Source organism: Papio anubis, chromosome 16 (assembly GCF_008728515.1).
Source record: "Papio anubis isolate 15944 chromosome 16, Panubis1.0, whole genome shotgun sequence".
Taxonomy (NCBI): Eukaryota; Metazoa; Chordata; class Mammalia; order Primates; family Cercopithecidae; genus Papio; species Papio anubis.
The window spans coordinates 89,307,928-89,334,395 of record NC_044991.1 but is presented as its reverse complement, the minus strand read 5'-3'; the positions used below and the strand labels follow the sequence as shown (position 1 = coordinate 89,334,395).

Sequence of the window (26,468 nt, the reverse complement as noted above, 5' to 3'; positions counted from 1 at the left end):
TTACCATACTCAGGGAGAACAGTGTTGGAGAGAAAGCTGTCAGCCTCTAGAACGCAGCGGCAAGAGCTGTGTGTGTGGCAGGGAGAAGTCTTGGGGCTTTCTGCAGCAAGGAAAGTTCTGGGCAACCTTCGTGGCGGTGACCCCCCCTCTGGAGTCCCAGCTTCAGCAAAGGACGAGCTTGTCCCCAGAGCAGCCAGAGTCAGGCCTAGACCAAGGTCCCAGCCCACGGGGAGGCTGGGCTAGGGGCTCCGTGCAGAGGCCGAGCCACCAGGCATTTTGAGCAACCCCCTGCAAGAGCATGAAGATGAAAGCCAGGGATAATTAACGCTCTCAGGCCTGGGTTGACTCCACAAAATCCTTTGTGGTGGCCTGAAAGAAAAAGCAAATAGATGCAAAACCCATCTCTGGTTTCTAGGATAGAAGGACCTTTGAAATTATAAGACATTAAAATAAAGCTTCGGGTAAAAGGACTGTCATGTTCTAGCTGCAGATTTGATGTGAGATCAAAACGGAATTGCTCTTCTTGAAAGCCCAGGCGCTGGCCTACTGTGCAAGGTGCGCCCCACCCCAGCGTGCAGAGAAGCGGCCCAGGACCCTTGCAGCTAATCTCACCTGAGGCTGCTGTCTCTCCTCGAAGGGCTGAGGGTCCCCCTCTGATCATCCTTCTCTGCTTTTTTGTCCTCTCCACTTTGTTGTTGTTTTTTTTTTTGAGCCGGAGTCTCGCTTTGTCGCCCAGGCTGGAGTGCAGGGGCGCAATCTCGGCTCACTGCAAGCTCCGCCTCCCAGGTTCACGCCATTCTCCCGCCTCAGCCTCCCAAGTAGCTGGGACTACAGGCGCCCGCTACCGCGCCCGGCTAGTTTTTTGTATTTTTAGTAGAGACGGGGTTTCACCATGTTAGCCAGGATAGTCTCGATCTCCTGACCTTGTGATCCACCCGCCTCGGCCTCCCAAAGTGCTGGGATTACAGGCTTGAGCCACCGCGCCCGGCCGCCAGGACGTTCTTGATCTCCTGACCTCGTGACCCACCTGCCTCAGCCTCCCAAAGTGCTGGGATTACAGGCGTGAGTCACTGAGCCCAGGATGCTCTGTTTTTCTTTTTCTTTTTTTTTGAGACAGGGTCTCGCTCTGTCACCCAGGCTGGGGTGCAGTGGTGCAATCACAGCTCACTGCAGCCTCGACCTCCCAGGCTCACGCGATCCTCCCACGTCAGCCTCTGGAGTGTCCCCTCCACTTTCTTTCTTAGGGGTCTCTCAGGGACATGTCAGAGGTCGGAGACTACTTGGGGGGCGTCTATGGGACAGGCAGGCTGCCAGCAGCTGAGCTGTCCTTGCCCTGTGGCCCCTCTGCAGTCAGGGAGACACCAGGCATGGGCCTGGCTCGGATGCATCAATCCCTGACGGCAAAGACTTAAACCATGGACAGAAAAGGTGATGCGGCAGCCTCGAGGGGCAAACGCAAGGCCCCCTTAGCTGCCGTCCCACCAAGGGATGCCCATCATCTCCCTTCGGCTTGGCAACTGCCTGGCACAGCACAAGGATTCTCTTTAAATCCCCAGCAAACGGAGCCGAGTGGAAATTCCGCCCCACATTTCTAGGCACATGTCTCCTTCCACTCCTCACTACACCCTGCCTAGGCCACGGCTGCCTTCCGGGAATAACGCTGACAGTTCCACGGCCCACACCCCCTTTAGTTAACTTGCTGTGCACACGGCAGCCCAGCCAGAAACACGCAGCCGGGTCGGATATTGGGTGCATTCAGTCGTGAAGCCTGAGGCTTCCTGGCTCCCACCGAGCACAGCGCAGCGTTCTGAAGGACAGGAAGAAGCTGGCCTCACTGCTCTTCTCAGACGGCTGATGGAGAAAAGCACACAGCTGCCTGCGCTGCTCTGCCTGCACTTGCGTCCTCGGCCCCACCCCTTGTGCAGCAGTGAGCCTCCCTGAGACACTGGTGCCTGGGCTTGCTGTACTGTAGGGCTGCTGGACAATGGGCCAGACCCAACCCCAATGTGGATCCAGAGGTCTCTCTCCGTAGCAAGCCATGGAAGCGTGACGGGCACTGTGCTGAGAACCCGGGTCTGCACCTCTGACCTGGGGCTCTGGCCGTGCGGTTCCGCTGAGCTCACCCAAGAGTCCATGCGTGCACGGCGGAGACCCGATCAGCGGCAGGGCTACCCTGTCATGGGCACCCCAACCCCTCATTAGGGGTGTTAATCAGCACAAAGGAGCCAACTGGCTAATCAGTCAGCACACGCTGACAGACACAGGAAATACAGAAGGCAGGCGGGCTGGGGGCGCACGCTGACAGACGCAGGAAATACGGAGGGCAGGCGGGCTGGGGGCACAGAATGCTCCCCCACCTGAAGACATCCCAGGCCAGCAGGCGGGGCCCCAGAGACCTAGAAGCACCACAACTCCCATGTGTCCACAAGGCACTTTCTTTATGCATTCAAAGCCACCTCGTTCACATCCAGGTTTGCTCAGACAGGGAGGCCCAGAGGCGACCCCGCTCTGGCATGGCTACCACCTGAGCGGCTGGCGGCCCTTGCCCAGCTCGGCCTCCACGTAGGCGTCATGCAGCACCTTCAGGTGCAGCAGCAGCTGCTCCAGGTTTTCACCAGTCAGCGCTGACAGCGCAATGACCTCCCGTCCCAAGTGATCCCGGAGCTGGGACAGATTGGCTCGGGCTTCAGGGAGGTCAATCTTATTTGCGATGATTGCGTGGGGCCTCTCAGACAGGCCCTCTTCGTACATCTCCAGTTCATATTTTAAATCGTCAACTTGAGTCCATGGCTCAGGCTGAGAAAGATCCACCACGAACAAGAGAAAGCGGCAGCGCTCGATGTGCCTGAGGAAGGCGGACCCCAGACCCCTGTTCTGGTGGGCGCCTCGTATGATGCCAGGGATGTCGGCCACTGCAGGGAAGACAGGGGCACACGAGGTGACCACTCGGCCCAGCCAGCACCAAGAGCGCCTTCCATCTCGAGTCTGGGAGGGAAGGCCCGGAGCCCACTGCGGAGGCTGGATTTCCTGAGTTCTAACACTTTCCTTTCAAGGACCACCTTGAACTGAAGCCATTTGATTTAGCACCTGGGTGATTCATTGGGCCAACTGACACCCGAGGAATTCAGTGCTGGGAGATGTCTGGGAGACCGGCATGGCGATGGGTCCATCTAGTAGGGAACATTTAATACCTTCTCTTTCTGCTTCAAATAGGATTCAAAAAAGAGGAAAATGGCTGCCTGTACTCTACTAATAATCTGATTACTGACAGAAATTATTGTAGAGTCCTCTGCAGATAAAGAGTGCCGTCCAAATAACCTTACCGGCAGGCTTACTATTTTTAATGGGTACATTGTCTTCTGGGAAAAAGTTTTATTCTCTCAAACGGCACAAGGAAAGCTTTTAAGTCACATGTTGTGATGCTGCTGAGCTTCCACAGATGAAAGAGGGGCACAGACAGAGTGGGAAGAAATACTGTCCTCAGGGCTGGAATTTCTTTTTTTTTTTTTTGAGATGGAGTCTTGCTCTGTCACCCAGGCTGGAGTGCAGTGGCACGATCTTGGCTCACTGCAAGCTCTGCCTCCCGGGTTCACGCCATTCTCCTGCCTCAGCCTCCCGAGTAGCTGGGACTACAGGTGCCCGCCACCACGCCCGGCTAGGTTTTTGTATTTTTAGTGGAATATTTTTAGTAGAGACAGGGTTTCCCCGTGTTAGCCAGGATGGTCTCAATCTCCTGACCTCGTGATCCACCTGCCTCAGCTTCCCAAAGTGCTGGGATTACAGAGGTGAGCCACCACATCCGGTCAACAATGCTACATTTTAAACAGAAAGCTAAATTTAAGAGTTACATCATTATTTTTCTGAATTATGTCATTTAAATGTAACCTTTGGGAGAATTCTGGAAGTTCTACCTGCTATTTGTTGGTGGCCTTCATAGTGGACGATCCCAACGTGGGGCTTCAGGGTGGTGAACGGGTAGGAAGCCACGGCGGGTCTGGCGTTTGAAATGGCCCGGAGCAGTGAGGACTTCCCGGCATTGGGGAATCCCACCTGGGGGAAAGAGGGAAGTCAGCAGTGTACAGGTGGGAAAAAGGTGAGCCGCACAGCTGTTCTCTTCTAGGCCACTGGCAAATCCCCATCGAGAACAGTGGATTTTCTAGAGTTCAGTGTGTGCAGATGCTGTTGGCAGTGGGGACACCTACCATCCCGGCGTGGGCCACCGTCTTGAGCTCTAGGTGGAGAACTCGCTGCTGTCCTGGCTGTCCAGGGGTACAGGTCACAGGGGCACGGTTGTCGTTGGCCAGGAAGAAGCGGTTGCCTTTCCCTCCTGCCCCGCCCAGTGCGGCGATGTACTCGTCTCCCACGCGAGACAAGTCGGCCACGACTCTGCCTCCCTCCTTCACCAGCGTGCCCATGGGGACCTGGGAAACAGCAGGCACTCATCAGCTGAGCTCTATGAGCAGTGAGGACAGGTGGCCTTAACCCATTCCTGAAGCAAGTGCTAAGGAAAGAAGAGCAGACTGTGCCGGGTGGCTGCCCGCCCCACTCACCTCTGCTGACAGCTCTGGAGTACAAGGAGAAGGTCCCAGAGCTCCAGAGGTTTCATGGGGCTGGGTACACACCCTTCTGACTGCACAAAGGGCCTTTTCAAATAGTGTTTCTAAAACATTAGGGTGAACTGAAGCAACCAGAAAACAGCTAATCTAAGAGAAGAGTGAACTCAGTTCACAAATGAGATGCAGGCCCGCTGGGTGCCAGCGGCCTCCCTCAGTGAGAGGGCGGCTCATGGGGCCAGAGGCAGAGGAAGTGTGCGTGCCGTGGGCTCCCTCTTTTTAGAAGAGAATCATTTCATGAGTCTTTCACTAGACACGCACGTAGTGCGACCCTGGTAAAAATGCCTGTCTGGGGTTGCTTCGAGGGGTGGGGCTGCTTTCCCGCTGTCTGCCAGCCTCTGCTTCCACTGTGCTGCTTCCTGGCTGTGGGTGTCAAGTCACAGGGGCCCTGTGGGTCACAGAGTGGCCCCCAGGAGCCGGATGATCCAGAACAACAGGGACAGGGCCAGCTCTGGCAGTCTCGGCTCACCTGGACGTAGAGGACGGCGCCACTGCGCCCGAAGCAGTTTTTACTGCCGCCATCTTCTCCACTGAAACCCTGGTACCGTGACAGGACCGACGACAGGGACTTGACTTGCTGGTCAACTAAAGCGAGAACAAGAATCTCAGTCCCTTTGTGTTACGGCAACCACGGCCTATTGCTGACGTCTCTGGGTCCAGTTTAAGAACCTTAAAAATACGTATGGAAGCGAGGAGTGAGGCTGCAGCAGAAGTTACAGAACCAGCAGTGTCATTTTTTTAAAGTGAAATTCTTATTTTCCTTCAAAATGTGCTATCATTTCTGAAAATGTTTAAATTTCTCATTTTTTAAAGTAGTTATATTCTATGACTTTGTTGTCAATGCTTCATTCCCAGCTCGCTCTGCGTCTGTGCTGAGTGAGTGTGAATAAAACCAGCAGCTGGCAGTACCCACTGAGACCACCGCACAGGCCTCATGCTTTCACGCGACCGGCACGTCAGGTTCCCTGACAGGAAACCCTGGGCTCCTGAAATTAAAAAACAAAACAAAACATGTTCAAAGTTGCTTTTTCTTTTTTTTTTTTTTAGACAGAATCTTGCTCTGTCGGCCAGGCTGGAGTGCAGTGGCATGATCTTGGCTCACTGCAACATCCGTCTCCCAGGCTCAAGCAATTCTCCTGCCTCAGCCTCCCAAGTAGCTGGGATTACAGGTGCCCGCCACCACACCCAGCTAATTTGTTTTTTGTATTTTAGTAGAGACGGGGTTTCACCATGTTGGCCAGGTTGGTCTCGAACTCCTGACCTCAGGCGATACCCTCACCTTGGCCTCCCAAAGTGCTGGGATTACAGCTGTGAGCCACTGTGTCTGGCTGAATATCCATATAATTTATAAAAATGATATCCATACATCAGGGTTTTTTTGTTGTTGTTTATTTTTTTGAGACAGGGTCTTCCTCTGTTGGCCAGGCTGGAGTGCAGTGGCATAATCGGAGCTCACTGCAGCCTTGACCTCCTAGGCTCAAGCCATCCTCCTGCTTCAGCCCCGAGTAGCTGGGACTATCAGTGTGTGCCACCACATCTGGTTATTATTATTATTTTTTAAGAGACAGGGTCTCACTATGTTGCCCAGCCTGGTCTCAAATGCCTAGGCTCAAGTGATCCCCCACCTTGGCCTCTCAAAGTGCTGGGATAACAGGGTTGAGCCACTGCGCCTAGCTGGGTTTAAAAATTTTTACTTTTTTTTTCAGACAGGGTATTGCTCTGTCACCCAGGCTGGAGTGCAGTGGTGTGATCACGACTCACTGCAGCCTTGAACTTCTGAGTTCCGGCAATCCTCCTGAGTAGCTGGGACCACAGGTGGACGCTATCACCTCTGGCTAATTTTTTCAAAAATTTTTTGTAGATCCACAAACCTTGAGACCAAAAAAAAAAAAAAAGACACGGTCTTGCTATATTGTCCAGGCTGGCCTTGAACTTACAGGCTCAAGTGATCCTCCCGCCTCAGCCTCTCCCCAGCCCTGCCCGCACTGCCCCAGGGCACCTGCCTCTCAGAATGACGTGTCCGCCGTTGCCTCCGTCCCCTCCATCGGGGCCTCCAAACTCCTTGCGGGGCTCACTGTGGAAGCAGCTTGCCCCGGCGCCTCCGTTTCCTCCACAGACAAGCACTCTCCGACAGTCCACAAAATACCTTTTCTACAGAGAGCACAAGTATCCCACGTCATCTCAACACTCCGAGGTCCTTTCACGATACCATACATCCATTTGAGATGTGCCTCTTCCATTTACGACAGCCTATTACAATTACAGGTTAATGACACTAACACTGCTAATTGCTTCTAAAATCCAAAGAAAAAAAACAGTTCCCACAAGTCAGTAGCATTTGTAGACCAAGGTAAACCCACAATGCAGATGTAAGTATTCTGTGTGAACCTACACTTCAAAAATTCAGCATTTCTTATTCTGGGTGAGACTGATTTAAAACCACCAACAACAAAAATCAGCATTTTTAACCTAAAAAACCCACATCTTGTTTAGGAAATAGTCCTTAAATAATGTGTTTTTCCATTTAAAAAAAAAAAACAAAAAACACCCATTCCTGAAATCATAGATCTTTACTCTTAGAAAGTTCCAGTTTCCCAGGATGCGACAGGGAAACAGGGAGTTAGAGTCGTTCCTGGACAATTACCAGGCTTTCGACTCTGAAGAAAGAGTATTTTCTGGGGCCTGACGAAAACAGGGCTCATTTTAAAAATGTCGTGATGCAAACTGAGCCCCTCGCTGGAGGGAAAGTTTTTTTTTTTTTTTGGCAGAGTCTCGCTCTGTCGCCCAGGCTGGAGTGCAGTGGTGCGATCTCTCACTGCAAGCTCCGCCTCCTGGGTTCACGCCATTCTCCCACCTCAGCCTCCCGAGTCACTGGGACTACAGGTGCCCGCCAACACACCCGGCTAATTTTTTGTATTTTCAGTAGAGACGGAGTTTCACCGTGTTAGCCAGGATGGTCTCGATCTCCTGACCTCGTGATCCGCCCGCCTCGGCCTCCCAAAGTGCTGGGATTACAGGCGTGAGCCACCACGCCCGGCCGGGAAAGTTGTTCTTTAGGTCACTAAGGTAGGTACAATCTGGATAAAGACAGAACCAACCAGGATACTGTTCAACACACAACAGCTCCTACCACAGGACGGTTAGCTCCCGCGGCCCAGGGTGCTGCAACCTCACCACACCCTGGGGAGGACGCCTGGCTTCTGCCCATGTGCACCGACAGATGCGCCCTAGCCCTGTCCCAGGGCTGCTGCCTCTGCACTCCCATCTAATACTCCTCAAATGCAGCTTTTTTGTTTTTTTCTTTTAAAAGAAAATATACAAACATTTTAAGATTCTTTGGCACCACCATGTGGAAAAACCATGAACTGCTATTTCCAAATCTCAATATGTAATGCCGTCATGTGCCAACGCAAGCAAAATCCACCAGACAGAGAAGAAAGCCCCACTGGTGAGCACTACACGGAGGACAAAACCTCGGCTCACTTTCTCTGCTGGGGATGAGACAAGCCTGTGCAGACACTTCAGCTATTTGAGCACACATCCCACCAAAGCAGCTTGTCCACTGGAAGTGCGGTTTGTCCCAGTAATGCTTATCTGAAGCCCCTCCATTCAGGAGAAAATGAAGGGAGTCATAAATGTGCATTTTATTGAATTTATTAGAGACAATTCATGTTTTAAATAGGAGGTTTTGGTAAACAGAACAAGAAAAACTTGTAAGGCTAAAAGAACCATAAAATGGAGGGTCTATTGCCCTGACTTGTTTTATTTTTATTTATTTATTTAAATTTTTTTTTTTTTTTTTTTTTTTTGAGACGGAGTCTCGCTCTGTCGCCCAGGCTGGAGTGCAGTGGCCGGATCTCAGCTCACTGCAAGCTCCGCCTCCCGGGTTTACGCCATTCTCCTGGCTCAGCCTCCCGAGTAGCTGGGACTACAGGCTGGGACTACAGGCGCCCGCCACCACACCCGGCTAGTTTTTTGTATTTTTTTTTTTTTTAGTAGAGACGGGGTTTCACCGTGTTAGCCAGGATGGTCTCGATCTCCTGACCTCGTGATCCGCCCGTCTCGGCCTCCCAAAGTGCTGGGATTACAGGCTTGAGCCACCGCGCCCGGCCCTTTTTTTTTTTTTTTTTAAAGTAGAGACAGGGTTTCACCATGTTGGCCAGGCTGGTCTCGAACTCCTGACCTCAAGTGATCCGCCTGCCTCAGCCTCCCAAAGTGTTGGGATAACAGGCATGAGCCACCACGCCCAGCCCCCACATTTGTTTTAAGAAATAGCCACACATATTAAAGGATATATGTAACATACATGTAAGATACACAGGCTCATGGTAAAATGAGCAGCCTGTATCACAGCTTTCCAAGCATCCAGCGCCTCTCCCAGCCTGCTGGGATCTGCTGAGTGTGGGATTTCGCACACAGGCCTGCGTTTCACCCCATCATTTTCAAGAAGCTCCACGTGCCCCGTCACTAAGATCCCAGAGATGAGATCAAGAGGAGGACCCAAAACCACACCCTGTGCCTTCTGAGGAGGAGACAGGCAAGCTGCTCTGACTCCAGAAGTCTCACCAGCTTTTTCTCAGAGAGCGGCTTCTTCCCCGGGAGTTCCTGACGCTTGGCGTGGTCTGCACGGCCAACCGAGAGCAGCCTGGGAGAAGCCTGCTGTGGCAGTCGCCGGCTGGGCTTGAGGCCAGCCCATGTGGACAAAGCCCAATGCCCCACGTCCTCAAACACGGTCCTCAATCTTGCTGAGAAAAGCCTTGCAGGTGACATGGCCCCTACAGAAGACAGATTGGCAAAAGGAGATGCTTGGTTTAACCCTGGGCATGAAACAGAAACGGAAGAGGAGGGTCTCATGCAGCAGGTCTCCATGCACGTTTCTCAAACAAACAAGTGAACTGATGAATCTGACTCTCCTGGTCACTTACCCTCTCGGCCCTGGGTCACGTCTTGTCCTCTGACCCGTCAGCCTATCTGTGACTTGGGAGCAGGATTTCTGTACAAAGGATTTAAAACATTAAATCTTCCACAACACTGGACATATCCTCTTACGGAACAGCAAGTATCCGCTCAACGAAAATATTAAAAAGGAAATCTGAAGTGCAAGTCAAAATTTCTTGAAAAACACCCATTTATTCAAATGTTATCAACAGTGTTATCTTGTGTAATTTTCAAGTTGTTATATTGGAACACAACAAGAATATTAACCATGGAGCATAGCGGCTAAGCACCAGGCTCTGGAAAGCAACTCTAAGGGAAGGCCACGCACCTGTGTGGCCTCAGCCTCCTCACTTGTAAGGACAGGGCTGGGTGAGGACGGGCTGAGCTGATCCACATGGCTGCACAACAGCAGCCCTGGCTGTGGCACTGACAGAATGAGAAGTGTACACTTGGCCTCTGCTCCTGGCTCCTGACACACAGCTCTCAGAACACTGGTAATTTCCTGAGTGACAGGGGTGATAGGGGTGCCTGATGCAGAGCTCCTAAATCCCTTGGACTTCCTGGGTGACAGGAGAGTCTTCTGTTCTAATGAGGCACCTCTTGGTGGGCTCCTGGATGGCCTTGGGAGGGGGCTGGTCATCATAAAGACCAAGCCATGATGAGAAGCCTGGGCCTTTCAGCCCCACCCCCACCCTCCAAACAGGGGAGAGGGGCTGGAGGCTGAGTTCATAACTGATCATGTCTCCATGACGAGGCCTCCATGGAAATCCTTGAACTAGGGGCTTGGGAAAGCTTTCAGTTTGGTGAACTCATCCCTGTGCTGTGAGGGCAGCCACAGAACTCCCTGGGTACAAAGGCTCCTGTGCTCAGGACCCTCTGGGCCTCGCCCGTGCCCCTCCTCACCCAGCTGCCCACCTGTGCCCGCTGTGGCATCCTTTATAGTAAACTGGCAATGCAAACTAAGTGCCTTCCTGAGTTCTGTGAGCCACTCCCGTAAATCATCAAACCTGAAGGGGTCATAGGAACCCCCAATGTGTAGCAAGATGGACAGAAGTGTGGGTACCCCAGGGACCCACTACTTGCGGTCAGCATCTGAAGTGGGGGGCGGGTTGGTGTGACTGAGCCCCTAACCCCGGGGTCTGTGATCACCACAGCAGGGTCAGAGTGAACTGAATTACAGGATGCCTGGCTGGTGTCTGCAGAGGACGGGCGAATTGTTGGTGTGGAAAACCCACACACTTGGTGCCTGATGTGCGGTGTGGGTGGAAACACCCCTGGGGCGGCAGGGTCGGCACAGCTGCAGACTCTTAAGTGCCAGCTACTGTCACTCTCAAAGCCTCATTTAAGCCGTCACTCACTCATTCCACCGCTCATGACAGCCAGCTACCTTGCCGGTGCCAAGGGCACAGTGAGGAAGTCGCTGACCCTGCCCTCCAGGAGAGGACAGCCCCTCCCTTCACCATGAGCACAAATGCCCTCCTGCTTCCAGAGCTCCCCATTCTTCAGCAGGTCCCACAGGAGGGACCTTACAAGGCGCTCCCCGTCCTGACTACGAGAGGTGTGTACAGAAGGGGCCCCAGTGGATGGCTGAAAACTCAACACGAGGCCAGCGCGGGAGCACGAGGGGACACCAGCGCCTCCTCCCTCGCAGTGCCTCGGACGCCTCCCTCTCCCCGGCCTCACTCCTCCAAAAGGTGCCACCTCCTTTGGGGGGTCACTACCTCTGCGGGGTCCTTGGCCATTCTGCTTTAATTCTGAGGCAATCACAGAAAAGCTGGAAGAAGAGTACAAAGAACTTCCTCCTGAATCACTTGAGTCAGTCGCCGACTGGACTTCCCGACACCCAGAACCTTCCATGTGTGTTTCCCACAGACAATGGTGTCCCCTCCAGAACCAGGGTGCCATCGAGACTGGCCATGACCAACAGCCCCTCCCCATACCCTCCCACGTGGGCCCCAGTCCCCGCAGCACCTCTCCCCTCAGGAGAGTCTGCGTCCCAACCCTGGCTTCCTCAGCCTCTCCTGACTCCGGGCCGGCCCTGACACGGGAGGCGGCAGGCCAGCTGTGAGCAGGATGTCCTCATTCCCAACTCAGCACTCTGGGCTCATTCTAATTTTCTCTTGTGGTCCTGCTAACTCCATTCTCTGACTATAAGAAACTGTGCCTCTGTGCCCTTTAAGATATTTATGGAGCTGCTCAACCCCTACTGGGACATGCCCACAGCTCCACCTCCCCGCCTGCTCCCAGAGCTCCCCATTCTTCGGCAGGTCTCTGTTCCCCGACTGGCTGAGTTCCCATGCCGGCCCACCTGTCCATGGGACACCCTCCCCTTGATATCCTTCCTGTAAATATATTTTAAAGGACTGCTGATTTTGAGATGGTTTTAGATTTGTGGACAAGGTGCAAAGGCATCCCCGCAGACTTCCTCCCCAGTGTCCCCCACAGCCGCGCCTGTGTGGCCTCCACTGGTGCACTGCTACTAACTGAGCTCCAGGTGGGGCTCGGGGCTCAGCAGTTTCCCAAGAGCATCCTTCTCTTCCAGGACCCAGGCCAGGATCCACCCTGCTTTTTACCATTATGTAGGATATTTTTAAGTGCTTGAAGAAAAGAGGCACCGAGGCATTCTATATGCAGGGAAAATCTCTTTCAGAAAGGAAGGTGCAATAAAGATTCTCAGATGGCAGAAAACGAACACAGTTTGTCACTAATATACCTGCTGTATGAGGAACGCTCAAGAAAGTTCCTCGGGTTGAAGGAAAATGATACCAGAGGGAAGCCTGGATCTTGAGGAGGGAAGGGAGAGCAACAGAAATGGTAAATATAAAATACTATTGTTTTCCTCTTAGGAGTTCTTAAATATGTAAGACTTTAGACAAAAAAAATATTGTGTAGTGGGCTTCCAACGCGCATAGAGGTAATACACATGAAAGGCAACAGAAAGGTCAGGAGGGGATTCAAGGGACCCAGATGACTGCAAGGTCCCCACGTTTCTGTGAGGGGCACAGTATGAACTCTGAGCAGACAGTGAAGGCTAAGAGGTGTGCAGACTGGAACCTCCAGGGCAATGACTAAGACACAACACAAAGACACAGATCCAAGAAGCCAACAGATAAATGAAATGCTCAGAACGAGCCCAACAATTCAGAAGAAAAAGAACAAACAACAAAAAACAGAGGGGACAAACAGGAAAGCAATAATAAAAGTGCATCTAAATCTAACCATATACATCATTTCATTAAATGTTCACGTGTACAAATTCTAATTAAAAGGCAGAGGCTGACAAAGTAGATTAAAAAGAGCCAGCAGGGCACAGCAGTTCCTGGCTGTAATCCCAGAACTGTGGGAGGCCAAGGCGGGAAGAACTCTTGAACCCATGAGTTCGAGACCAGCCTCGGCAAAATAGCAAGACCTCCGTCTCTACTGAAGGAATTAGCTGGGCATGGCGGCGCACCCCTGTAGACCTAGCTCCTTGGGAGGCTGAGGCGGGAGGATCACTTGAGCCCAAGAATTCAAAGCTGCTGTGAGCTGTGAATACGCCACCGCACTCCAGCCTGAGCAATAACAAGAGAACGAGACCCTTTTTTTTTTTTTTTGAGACAGGGTCTCACTCTGTCACCCAAGCTGGAGTGCAGTGACATAATCACAGCTCATTACAGCCTTGACTTCCTGTGCTAAAGAGATCCTCCTGCCTCAGCCTCCCGAGTAGCTGGGGCTACAGGTAAGTGCCACTGTGCCTAACTTCTAAAATTTTTTTGCAGGGACGGGGTCTCCCAGTTACCCAGCCTGGTCTCAAGCGATCCTCCTGTCTTGGCCTCCCAAAGTGCTGAGATTACAAGCATGAGATTACAAGCACCACACCTGGCCTGAGACCCTATGTCTAAAAATAGAAAAACAGTAAAGATACAAAATCTGAACAATACTATCAAAATATTTATCTAGTTGACATTTATATAACAGTACATCCAACAACTGTAAAATATACTCTATTTTCAGGTGCAGGTGGAATATTCACCAAAACAGACCATAAGATGTGTCATAAAAGAAGTCTCAATACATTTAAAAGAAATCATATACAGTCAGCCCTCCGTATTTGTGGAGTCAACAAACCTCAGCTCAAAAATATCCGGAAAACAAACAAAACAGTAACAATACAACAATTTTTTTAAATTTAAAAAATAAAGTATAACAGCTATTTACAAAGCATTTACATTGTATTATACTATAAATAATCTAGAGATTATTTAAAGTATACAGAAAGGCTGGGTGCAGTGGCTCACACCTGTAATCCCAGCAGTTTGGGAGGCCCAAGGCGGGAGGATAACTTGAGGCCAGGAATTCGACAACAGCCTGGGCAAAATAGTGAGACCTTGTGTCCACCAAAAAAAAAAAAAAAAAAAAAAAAAGAAAATTAGCTGATTAGCTGGACATGGTGGTGCATGCCTATAATACCAGCTACTCAGGAGGCTAAGGTGGGAGGGTCACTTAAGCCCAAGAGTTGGAGGCTGCAGTGAACTGTGATCACACCACTCACTGCAGTCCAGCGTGGGTGACAGAGCTCCTGTGGCTTTGGAGGGGTGGGAAGTATATGAATGCCAACCACAGGGAATATTCTCAGAATTAAATTGGAAGTCAATAGCTAGAAAATATCTAGGAAACCTGCAGATTAAACAAGCTTCTTCTAAATAATCCACAGGTCAGAGAAGAAATCAAAAGAGAAACTGGAAAATGTTTTGAACTGAATGATAATGAAAATGCAAAATACCAGAATTTTTTTTTTTTTTCTGAGACAGAGTCTCGCTCTGTCGCCCAGGCTGGAGTGCAGTGGCGTGATCTCAGCTCACTGCAAGTTCCGCCTCCCAGGTTCACGCCATTCTCCTGCCTCAGCCTCCCGAGTAGCTGGGACTGCAGGCGCCCGCCACCACGAAATACCAGAATTTAAGAGATGCAGCTAAAGCAGTGTTTAGAAGGAAACTTACAGTTCTAATGGTTACCTTGGTAAAGCAGAAAGATCTAAAATCAGTAACCTAAGGCTTCAAATCAAGAAACCAGAAAGAGCAAAGTAAGCATGGAGTAGAAGGAGGAGAATCATACAGAGCAGAAGAAAACAAAGAGACAACAGTAAGACGTAACGGGAAAAAACAGGCTCACTGAAGAGACAAGCTAACACATCTCTAGCTAGCCTGATCCGGAAAACGAGAGAGCACGAATCTCCACTGTCAGAATGTTCGACGGGTTATCAGCACACACCTTACAGACAGCAGAAGGGCAAGAGACTGCTAGGAACTACTTTACGCCAGCAAATTCAGTAACAAATTCAACTTACATGAAATGGACACATTTCTTGAACAAGGCAACTTATTAAAGAAACACAAGAATAAACAATCTAAAATAGCCCTGTATCTACTCAAGAAGTTAAATTTGTTATTAAAAAACACTCCCCAAAGGAAAACTCGAGCTCGGCTTGTTTTCCTGGTAAATTCCATGTAACATTCCAGGAAGAAACAATGCCAACCTTACACACTTTTTCAGAAAATAGAGGAAGTGAGATCACTATCCAACTCATCCTATGAGGCTAGCACCAAAACCTGACACTATGAAAAAATAAAATTATAGACCATACCCCTCATGAACATAGATGCAAATAACGCTTAACAAAATATCACCCAATTGAATCCAGCGGTTCAGAAAGGATCACACATCAAGACCTAGTAGGGGTAATCTCAACACAAGGCCACATCAAGCAGTCGAAACTCAGCCCAGGCACTTCTCTGTATCAACAGGTGGTACCACTGTCTCAACACCCACTCACGAGGAGGAAAACAAAACATCTCAGCAAACTGGGAACAGACGGGAACATCTTCGCCCTGATAAGGGCACTACATGGGGCCTATAGCTAATCGCACTTAATGAAGAAGGATTGAACGGTTACCTCCCACGATGGAGAAAAAGGGCCTCCACATGCACCATTCCAATGCAACAATGTCCTTTCACACACTGAAATAAAAGGGAAAAAAAAAGAAAGGAAAAAAGGAAGAAATAAAACTGTCCCTGTTTACAGAGGAGAGGACAGAGTTCCATAGAGAATCCCAGGGAAGGCCGGGCGCGGTGGCTCACGCCTGTAATCCCAGCACTTTGGGAGGCCAAGGTGGGCAGATCATTTGAGATCAGGAGTTCGAGACCAGCCTGGCCAACATGGTGAAACCCCATCTCTACCAAAAATATAAAAATTAGCGGGGCGTGGTGGCGGGCGCCTGTAGTCCCGGCTACTCAGTAGGCTGAGGCATGAGAATCGCTTGAACCTGGGAGGCGGAGGTTGCACTGAGCCAAGATCACGTCACTGCACTCCAGCCTGGGCAACAGAGCGAGACTCCATCTCAAAAAAAAAAAAAAAAAAAAAAAGCCCCAGGAAGTCTACAAGAAGACAATAAGGTGACTGAGCAAGATGGCAGGTTATCAGGCTAATATAAAAAAATCAATTGTATTCTTAAATACCAGCTGCAAACAACTGTAAATTAAAATTAAGAAAAAAACCCCATTTATGGCAGTGCCAAATACAAAAAGTACCTGAAAATCATTTAACAATAAACCTTCAAGACCTCTACCTCACTACTTGCAAAATACTGTTCTAAGTATTTTTCAGGGATTAACTCATTCAGTCCTCATAAAACTGTGAAGTCCTTCATCATCCTCATTTTAAAGTTGTGGAAACTGAGGCAGGCAGGTGGAGAGACTTAACCCAGAGCTGTCAGATGGGTCAGGGGTGGGGCATAAAAACAGGCCGGGGAAAAATGACTCAGGCTCATCAACACAAGCACAGTCACGGCTCAGCCTGCTGGGACGTTACACCATCCAGCCCGGATATTCTGGAAACCAGACTTCCTGCCGCGGGTGACACGGAACCTGAAGATCAACCGCAGAGAAGGCCGCAAAGCCAACCAGAGACCTGAACTCGGAATCTTGCCTAATTTGCTTCCTCCTGTTTGCCCTTTCAATTTCTCTTTGGAGGTCCGCTGAGTGCTGTGGCTCTCCCTTGCCGGATGAACAAATCCCACTGTTTCACGCCGCTCTTTGGTGTCTTTATCTTCCTTCCAACAAGGCTGCCCTTGACCTGCCCAGTACAGTCCCCACTGGCCAAATGTGGCCATTTGGCTAACATTAACGAAAATGTAAAAACTCAGTCCCTCAGGCAACATCTAAGTGCTCATGGTCACATCCCGAGTGGGTACCATGTGGGACAGCACAGATTAGAACACTGCCCTCATCACAGAAAGTTTTTTTGAGACAGGAGTCTCACTCTGTCGCCCAGGTTGGAGTGCAATGGCATGATCTCACCTCACTGCAACCTTCGCCTCCTGGGTTCAAGCAATTCTCATGCCTCAGCCTCCCAAGAAGCTGGGATTACAGGCACCCATCACCACATCCAGCTAATTTGTGCAGTGGTGTGATCTCAGATCACTGCAACCTCCCCCTCCCGGGTTCAAGGGATTCTCCTGCATCAACCTCCCGAGTAGGTGGGATTACAGCCACGTGTCACTACGCCTGGCTAATTTTTGTATTTTTAGTAGAGACGGGGTTTCACCATGTTGGCCAGGCTGGTCTTGAACTCCTGACCTCAGGTGATCAACCGCCTCGGCCTCCCAAAGTGCTGGGATTACAGGCGTGAGCCACCGCGCCTGGCATTTTTTTTTTTTTTTTTTTTTTTTTTTTTTTTTTTGAGGCAGAGTTTCGCTCTTGTAGCCCAGGTTGGAGAGCAATGGTGGGATCTCGGTTCACTGTAACCTCCATCTCGTGGGTTCAAGTGATCCACCCGCCTCAGCCTCCGAGTATCCTCCACCACGCACCCACCACCACACCCAGCTCATTTTGTAATTTTAATAGAGGCAGGGTTTCACCATGTTGGCCAGGCTGGTCTTGAACTCCCGACCTCAGGTGATCCACCTGCCTTGGCCTCCCAAAGTGCTGGGATTACAGGTGTGAGCCACCACGCCTGACCAATATATCCACTTTTAAATGTATTCCTAACAATAATATCCTGCGAGGGGTAATACTGCATGCTGAGCTATCTTCCACTTTCTACCCTGACCAGACCAGCTTTCTACCCTGCCCTGTGCTGTGTGTCAGGAGCCTGAGCCTGCCCCTTAGGAAAACCTACTGGGACCTGGCCCTCTACCAGAGACGGGAGGCAGGAACAGGAGGCTGGGACACGGACCTCCTTGCCCACTCAGATTGAGGCTTACACCTCCAGTCCAAGAAGCCCTCCCCAGTGACTCTTCCCTCTCCTGGTACTGCTGTCTTCCCTGATCCTTTGGCGTCCAGGAGTAGAAACTCCACTGACACAGTTCCAGGATAAAGGACCAACCGTCATTTACCTATACTCTCTTTGCAAACGGTCCCTTTATAAACCCTCCTCAAATCCTCCTGTGAGCATGAAAAATGATTTTTTTTTTTTTTAAATGTATTTGAGAAAGAGTCTTGCGCTGTTGCCTGGGCTGGAGCACAGTGGTGCAGTCTCAGCTCACTGCAACCTCCACCTCCCTGGTTCAAGCGATTCTCCTGCCTCGGTTTCCCAAGTTGCTGGGATTACAGGCGCCTGCCACCACGCCCGGCTACTTTTTTGTATTTTTAGTAGAGATGGGGTTTCACCATGTTGGCCAGGCTGGTCTTGAACTCCTGACCTCATGATCGGCTCGACTCGGCCTCCCAAAGTGCTGGGATTACAGGTGTGAGCCACTGCGCTCAGCAGAAACCTCATTCTTGACTTTACATTTTTTATGCCCATCTAAAGCAGTGGAGGCTGAGACTCAGAGAGGTTAAGTCACTTGCCCAAAGTCACACAGTATCCTCTGGCCTCCCTGGCATGTTGCTGATACCTGCATTTTACCGCAGGAATCTTCCCACTGAGGTTCGCGTACACATAGACTTCCCAAGGGACTAAGGCCAGGATAATTTCAAAGGAATCCATTTTCTCAAGTTTTGCTACGTTCTCTCTGCTCAAACAGAACTGCCTGAGGACGAACTTGCGTTTAAAACAATATGAGTTATCCTTTCCTATTTTTTTTTAAATGGGTCCACCCCTTTACAAAAGAAAGGTATTTCTCCAGCGACGTTGCCCAACAACTTCTCTGATTCCCATCCACAGGTCTGCGTGAACGCCATTCCTCGGTATCTGCAGCTACGAGAACGTAAACGGGAACAGAACGGATAACCGGCTCTCACAGGGCAAAAGCCACCCACGGACAGTGAACTATCTGGCAATGCGTCTCCTTGAGGAGCGTTTACAATACAAAACTTTATTTTTATCATCCAAATGTGCATATATTTATGTTGTTTTGTGCAACTGTACACTACCAATAATCACTTTAAAATTCCAGAAGAAAATGTTTAATACTTACAGCCGTAAGTATTAGGCAAATACTTAGGCAAATTCCTAAACAACTTGACTCGGAACTCACACGCGGCAGCCATCCCTGTGACAGAGAAGCACGCGGGTGGCTCACAGGACTTCCGACCCCCAAACGCGGCTCTGCGGAGTGGAGCAAGGCGCCGCTCCCCACCGCGGTTCGCAGCCCGGCAGCCCTCCAGGCCTCTCAGCTGCTAGGCCGGGGCCTCTCCCGCTCCCAGCGGCCCCGTACCCCGCGGCAAAGCCGAGGACCCTCCTCGCACCTGGGCCGCGACCACCCCCCGGGACCAAGCTCCCCGCTCCCGCACTCACCGGCTCGGGAGAGCACGTCACTTCCGGGGCGTCGCAAGCGGCCGACCACTTCCGGGGCCTCTCGGCTTGGGCAGCGCCAAGCCCTGCCTAGTGCGCAGGTGCAGAAGATACGCCGGCGGAACCGAGGAGGGACCTTGTCCCTAGGAGCGGGAGCAGGAGGAACAGCGGGAAGGCTGCGGAGCGCTCAGCTGCACCCGCGCTTTTCGCCGGCGCCCTCGCTGCCCGAACACAAGGACAGCCGCCCCGCCCGTTCCACCCGGTGTCCAGGGACCTCCAGCTCCTCCGACCCCTCCGGCGTTTGCGGAGCCTCCCAGGTCTGATGAGGACACCGCCCTTGCCCGAGGAGGCTACTGGGCAACGCAGAGCAGGCAGTGGGGACCGCAGGGCAGCCCCGGGACGCCGTCCCCACCGCCCTGTCCCGCCGCGGGGAATGCGGCGCGGACGCACGGGGACTGCCCAGGAGCCGAGGTGACAATCTACCGGGTCTTGGTAGTAAGTATTTGCAAAACAAATCACACCAAAATCCCATTAACTTCATGAAAACCCACTTTATAGGATGATTTTTGAAGAACCAGTTTATTAAGAGATTACACCAAAAGCATGAACAATTTATACGTCAATCTCCGGCTGAAAAAAAAAATTAACCGATAAGGATGTTTTTTAAATGTACTGTACTCACAAATAACAAGACAAATTTGACCTGTTCAATAAATAGAAATGAAGTGGCTAAAAATTTTTAAATGGAAAACAGTCTTCTTTGTACAGTTTTGAAGGGATGCCCCCTATTCAAGCCTATAGGTAGAAAAACTCTGACAAAATCAGAGGTTTACTTAAGACTCCAACCATATGAGTGTATTAAGGTTTCTTTTCAGATCTTAGGAGATCTTGTCCACCTTAATCCCATTCATAAAGACTCTTGGCATTGAGTTCTGATGTACTGTTTTAATATGCTAAGTACTGTCGATTCAACAACAAACCCTAATGGGTGATGAGCTTTTGCATACCAATATGAATTTGTCAGCCTTTCTGAAAATTGTGGTCATCATTTTTCAAATTCACAATTTGCTGGATGTCAGGGAACAAGAAGAAGAATGAGCGTCAATTTTCACATCTTCCTTTGCTTCTCCACTGGCCTTCCGTAGAAGTAGTCAGAAAAAAACAAAGCACCATCAACCACACTTCACAAACAATTCATGTTAGCCTAAGCTTTTCTCAACATTCATAGGACAGAAGATAGAATAAGTTAATGAGAAGGAATTGCTGGCATCACTTTCCATCACAATATTACATAAAAATGGACAACACATTAAATAAACATTCTGTTATTAATCATTAAATATATTAACACCAAAAATCATGTATAAATTAGGAAATAAATGTACAAACTATTTTGCAAAGTGCTTTTTAAAATATATACACAACATTCAAGATATTCTTAATGTAAGACATTTCAGATTGAAGTTTTGGGATAAGTGTCCTTTTCTTTCAGAAAGTATTATTAATACAGCACTTAAAAAAACACACAAACACACATAAAAGGCATATTCCCAGATTGGCAAGGAATAAAAATAAACTATTTTCACAGTTATCTAAAATGTTTAACATTTTCAGTGGGAAATTTTAGTCCCCGATTGAGTTTGCAAATTAGTTCTATGAAAATCGACAGGAAAAGAACAAAATCAAGGGAGATGACTCCCTAACTGAAATTGCTAATACTTTTGTCAATTAGCAATTAACTCTCATTTCAGTAATTTAATATGAACATATACATTTATTTTTAAGCCCTTACCAGTGTTAAGGGTTTTAAAAACCCTTACGCCTACAAAATAAACACTTCTATCCCCATTTGTGTGTGACATCTGTCCCGTAGAGGAGGGGAGAATGTCCTAGAACAGGACTGGTATTCAACACAGGCAAGTCCTTTAATCTGTGCCTCAGTTCTTCATCTCTAACATGGGAACTGTTACTCCAGATTTCCTCATAGGGGCTGTCAGGATTAATTCAGGCAAAACACATAAGTGACTTGTAAATTCTAAAGCAACTCTGGATAATTACTTTTGTGTGTGTGTGTGTGTGTGTACGTGTGTGTGTGTTTTTTTTGGGACAGAGTTTCACTCTTGTCGCCCAGGCTGGAGTGCAATGGCGCAATCTTTGCTCACTGCAACCTCCGCCTCCCAGGTTCAAGCCATTTCTGCTGCCTCAGGTTCCCGAGTAACTGGGATTACAGGCATGCGCCACCACGCCTGGCTAATTTTGTATTTTTAGTAGGGACGGGGTTTCTCCATGTTGGTCAGGCTGGTCTTGAACTTCCAACCTCAGGTGATCTGCCTGCTTCAGCCTCTCAAAGTGCTGGGATTACAGGTGTGAGCCACTGTGCCCGGCCAAGAATTTTAACTTTTAAAACAAAACATCAATTGAAGAGAAATATCGTTATTAGTAGGCCTCATATATCAAGCATTGGATATCTTTTGTATTTTCTTGGTAGTTCTTGGAAATTCATCAGCATTTATCCAAAGATTTTTTTAAAAGGATTAATGGCAAATACGAATATTATTATTCCACGTAAAGGTTGATCAAAAGTCCATGCTACTTATTAATGGAAATGTGGGATTTTTTTTTCCTTTGACCATACTTTTGCAAGTGTGCTGTCTTTAATGTTCACACAGAATTTAAATGGGATTTAATGTCCTAGAAATGTAAAAATTACTCAAGTTTCTCTATAAAAAACCTTTACTTTTCATTAGAAAGAACACAGTAATGTTAGTGGATGTGACTTTCAGACATCCCTAAAAGAAAAGAAATGCTTGCTTGGAGATCTGAGCAAGTAGGTCCTGGAAGAAATAATATAAAATAAACAACTTGCCAACTGTTTGGAAAATTTGATTTGAATATTTTAAATTACCTATCAACTTAGAATCGGGCGTATTAACTATTCCAATCCCAGAAATGACCATCAGCTAAACAAGGGTCAGAGCCAGAGTAACCCAGAGAGCTGCCTCTTTCCTTCAGCAATACCGCTGGCCCTGGGTTAGGCAATTTGTCCATGGCCCTTAGGGATTCATATTTATCTGGAATACAGTCATTGATCCCTGTTTACTTTTTAATTCAAAACTATGTACCTTTTTGGATAAACGGAATTGGCGAGAGACAGGCAATGAGCAAGCTCTGGAAGTGGCCATCTGTGGCCTCTCCCGTGGGAGGTGCTTATCCTTTTCGTTATGTAACAGAAACTGGCCCAACACACAGAAGATGCCCTCCCACCCACCCCATCGAGGCACAGGAAGAGGCTGCCCTCCAGGGGCTGTATGTGTGTCCAGCTGTGGTGTAGCCAGTTAAAGAGAAGTTGACAACCCACACGACAACACTGCATGGGGAGGGAAATGAGACCTAAGGTCTGCTGACGGGAACAGGTGGACTGTGGTGTCCTCAAGATCTGTCCCGCCCCTGGGTACAGAATGCTCTGATGACAAAATGACCCCCAAAGCTAGCTAGAAACATTGAGAAGGGGGCAGGGGGACAAAAAAAGGATACCTCTCCATGTACCGACATACAATACTATACACAGCACCAAAAGTATCACACCACCAAGCGCTGTCTTGCGCCAGGGGTGCGCGCTCGGCGTCATACCCAGCATGAAATGAGCACGCTTCACATGCAGACGTGGCACTGGGCGAAAGGGTAACCAACATGTCACAGTTCACCAGAGCTGCCGCCAGCCCATCCGGCCCCTGGATGAACACGCTACCACAAGGGCTCCAGCCAGAACGTGTGTCCCTCACTGCTGGTAATTTCCATACTGGCCCTAAAAGAGATCAAGACACAGATTACACCCCTATAGTCACGAGTAAAAGGAAGACAGACGTCCACCCCAGCCAGGACAGGGGGTAGGAGGGACAATGGCAAGCAAACCACCTCAGGCGGGCAGCGAACGGCTTTCCAGAAGCCACCGGCCAAGCCTGGGGCTAACAACGTAGAGAGGGCCAAAGGTTCATTCGTTCAGTCACACACTGGCATCGCTGCAGCTGGGCCTGTGCCAGGCCTGGCATCAGAGCCTTACGCTGGGCCTGCTATGCAGGAAGGCTCTCCTCCAAGTTGGACCCCTGGGAGCTGATGCAAACACCATCTGTCCCCCAGCCCGCTAAAGTAAGAAAATGGGAGCGGGGACGACCAGGGTAATGCGTTTCAATCTATAAAAAAATCTGAAGACCCAGCCTGGGCAACATGGCCAGAATCCATCTCTACAAAAATCCAAAACTTAGCCGGGTGTGGTGGCATGTGCCAATATCCCAGCTACTTGAAGGGTGAGGTGGGAGGATGGCTTGAGCCCAGGAGGTCAAGGCTGCAGTGAGCCATGATTATGCCACCGCACTCTAGTCTGGGTGAGACACTATTTCCAAAAAAAAAAAATCTGAATTTGGAGGCTGAGGTAGGAGGACTGCTTGAGCCCAGGAGTTTGAGACCAGCCTGGGCAGCACAGCAAGACACCATCTGTACCAAAAAATGGAAAAAAGTAGCCTCAGCCAGGCGCAGTGGCTCATGCCTGCAATCCCTGCACTTTGGGAGGCCAAGGCGGGCGGATTACTTGAGGTCAGGAGTTCAAGACAAGCCTGGCCAACACAGTGAAACCCCGTCTCTACTAAAAATACAAAAAAAAATTAGCCAGGTGGTAGTGGCACGTGCCTGTAATCCCAGCTACTTGGGAGGCTGAGGCAGGAGAATCACTCGAGCCTGAGAGGTGGAGGATGCAGTGAACTGAGATCATGCCACTGTGTTCCAGCCTGGCGACAGAGTGAGACCCTGTCTTAAAAAAAAAAAAAAAAGAGGCCAGGCATGGTGGCTCATACCTGTAATCCCAGCACTTTGGGAGGCTGAGGTGGGAGGATCACCTGAGGTCAGGAACTCGAGACCAGCCTGGCCAACATGGCAAAACCCCATCTCTACTAAAAATACAAAAATTAGCTGGGTGTGGTGGCACGTGCTTGTAATCCCAGCTACTCAGGACGCTGAGGCAGGAGAATCGCTAGAACCCGGGAGGCGGAGGCTGCAGTGAGCGAGATCGCACCACTGCACTCCAGCCTGGACAACAGAGCGAGACTCCGTCTCAAAGAACAACAACAACAACAGACAAAAACAACAGCATGAAGAGAGAACTAGAGAGCCCATGCCCCACAAGGCCACAAGACAGAGAATTCCTTGAGCAGCGAAACGGAGCATCGGGTCTGTGGTAAAAGCCGCTCGGGTGACTGCCACAGAGGAAGACAACGATCATTGCATGCCTGAGTCTCCCTGTGCCCCCAGCTAGTTAATGATCAGATTTCCTGAGTGCCTGCAGCAAGGAAGTCAGGGAGGGAGGAAAGCTGATCCCGCCTGACCAAGAATCCAGTCCACATAACGTTCCTGGTGAACACCGTCCACATAATGTTCCTGGTGAACACAGCCTGTCACATTTTCATTCCCAGAGCCGCCTGTGATGGTCCTAGTTAGCAGGAGTCCGTTCTGATGTCTTTCTGCCCCTGCACCATTGGGTAAGATGGAAAGCCTCAAAGCCAGAGCTGCGCAGCTGAAGGCATGGCAGCCCTTGAGCCCTGTAAAACCACGGGCAGCCCCAACGCCTCAGCACTTCAGTGTTTTTTTTTTTTTTTTTGAGACGGGAGTTTCACTCTTGTTGCCCAGGCTGGAGTGCAATGGCGCGATCTCGTCTGTCTCCGTCCGCTCCCGCCCACCTCGGCTTCCCAAAATGCTGGGATTATAGGCGTGAGCCACTGTGCCTGGCCACCTCAGCACATTTTTAAGTGTAGCCCAGTGGTTCTCAAATGGAGACAATTTTGCCCTGGGGGGCATCTGGCAATGTCTGGAGCCATTTTAAATTGTCAGACTGGGCAACGGGGGTGCTACTGGCATCGTGGGTGGAGGCCAGGGGTGCTGCAAACATAACACCGTGTGCACAACGGCCCCTAGGAGACACCCAACGCTGGCAGTGCTGTGCCAAAACGCCATGGCCAGTTACACTTGATTCTGACTAAAGACTATGTTATGTTAATTATTCTGCAGTTAGATGGACACATTTCCCCCTAAATGTGGAATTCTCTGTCTTCTCCATTGCTTTGTGTCTTGTCTTGTCTTTGTTTTGAGATGGAGTCTCGCTCTGTCACCCAGGCGGGAGTGCAGTGGCGTGATCTCAGCTCACCTCTGCCTTCCCGGTTCAAGCGATTCTCCCACCTCAGCTTCCCGAGTAGCTGGGCTTACAGGCACCCTGCTAATTTTTGTATTTTTAGCAGAGATGGGGTTTTACCATGCTGGCCAGGCTGGTCTCGAACTCCTGACTGCAGGTGATCTACCAGCCTCAGCTTCCCAAAGTGCTGGGATTACAGGTGTAAGCCACCATACCTGGCCTTTCTTTTTCGTTTTTTTAAGACAAAGTCTTGCTCTCTATAGTCCAGGCTGGAGTGTAATGGTGCAGTCACGGCTCACTACAGCCTCGACCTCCTGGGCTCAAGGGATCCTCCTGCCTCAGCTTTCCAAGTAGCTGGGATTACAGGTATGCACCACCATGCCCGACTACTTTTTTTATTTTTTGTAGAGACAGGTCTCGCTATGTTGCCCAGGCTGGTCTCAAACTCCTGGGCTCTAGCAATCCTCCTGCCTTGGCCTCCCAAAGTGCTGGAATTACAGGTATGGGCCACCACAACCAGCCACGGTCCTTTCATAGGTAGGCATAAAGTTGTATGTCCTCTGGTTCAGTCTTATAATTAAGTTAGGACATTCACTTATTTCACAAAATCCAAGTAAGTTATTTTCAGGACTGTATGAAGGAGGTGTAGTGTCTCGTCAGAATCATTAATTCTAATTTGGATGCAGACTGCTGTCCTTCCAGACCCCAGCATGACGCTCCTGTGCAAGCCTAGAGGGCCAAGCTGGGGCCTGCTCCCTGCTGACCGGCGCCCAGCACACACTGGGGAGAGGCGGCCCCTGGTGTCGGCTGCAGTGGCCTCACGGTGTCCTGAGAGCACACCAGGAGCACTCCTAACGTCTGTGTAAATGCCTCATCGGCGTGCCCTTCCCAGGCATGACCTTCTGAGTACTGTGCCCTGGCAGGGGGCCTGTGTTACATGATCTTTAGGCTTCTCTACATCTACCTGGTGACCCTTTGCCCTCTTGAGGGAGGAGGACGAGAAGCATTTAAAAAATAGTACTCAGCCTCTTAC

The 26,468-nt window shown here is 49.9% G+C and overlaps 2 protein-coding genes across 5 annotated transcripts in view; both read right to left on the bottom strand.

Moving 5' to 3' along the window:
* Positions 1-2,412: 2,412 nt before the first annotated feature.
* MTG2 (mitochondrial ribosome associated GTPase 2) lies at positions 2,413-21,414 on the bottom strand. Of its 4 annotated transcripts, none has more exons than XM_009215817.3 (8): positions 19,264-19,281; positions 9,539-9,606; positions 9,180-9,388; positions 6,617-6,764; positions 5,083-5,198; positions 4,203-4,421; positions 3,912-4,050; positions 2,413-2,912 (listed from the first exon to the last, which is right to left on the bottom strand). In XM_009215817.3, exons 3-8 carry the CDS (start codon positions 9,381-9,383, stop codon positions 2,518-2,520), a joined length of 1,221 nt encoding a protein of 406 aa, XP_009214081.3. In that variant the 5' UTR covers positions 9,384-9,388; positions 9,539-9,606; positions 19,264-19,281; the 3' UTR covers positions 2,413-2,517. The 4 variants fall into 4 exon arrangements, with proteins under 4 accessions (XP_009214081.3, XP_009214080.3, XP_003904581.3 ...); XM_009215816.3 differs by lacking the exon at positions 19,264-19,281 and adding an exon at positions 18,944-19,244; XM_003904532.4 differs by lacking the exon at positions 9,539-9,606 and having other exon boundaries at positions 19,264-21,414.
* Positions 21,415-21,975: 561 nt separating this feature from the next.
* SS18L1 (SS18L1 subunit of BAF chromatin remodeling complex) overlaps positions 21,976-26,468 on the bottom strand; it is a 37,172-nt gene continuing 32,679 nt past the window's right edge. The window contains exon 11 of the mRNA XM_031656890.1: positions 21,976-23,065. Within this exon, the coding sequence (XP_031512750.1) occupies positions 23,039-23,065 (27 nt within the window). The 3' untranslated portion in view covers positions 21,976-23,038. The remainder of the gene's footprint in view (positions 23,066-26,468) is intronic.

Bases quoted from the DNA above. Each gene is read 5' to 3' on its own strand.
- MTG2 (XM_009215815.4), bottom strand. From the start codon at position 19,016: ATGGCTGCCGCGTGTGAGTTCCGAGTCAAGTTGTTTAGGAATTTGCCT. The intron at 6,765-9,179 runs GTGAGACTTCTG...TGCTCTCTGTAG, and splicing joins CGCTCTCTGAGAAAAAGCTG to AAAAGGTATTTTGTGGACTG. The intron at 5,199-6,616 runs GCAGGTGCCCTG...TTCTCGCTTTAG, and splicing joins CGGACACGTCATTCTGAGAG to TTGACCAGCAAGTCAAGTCC.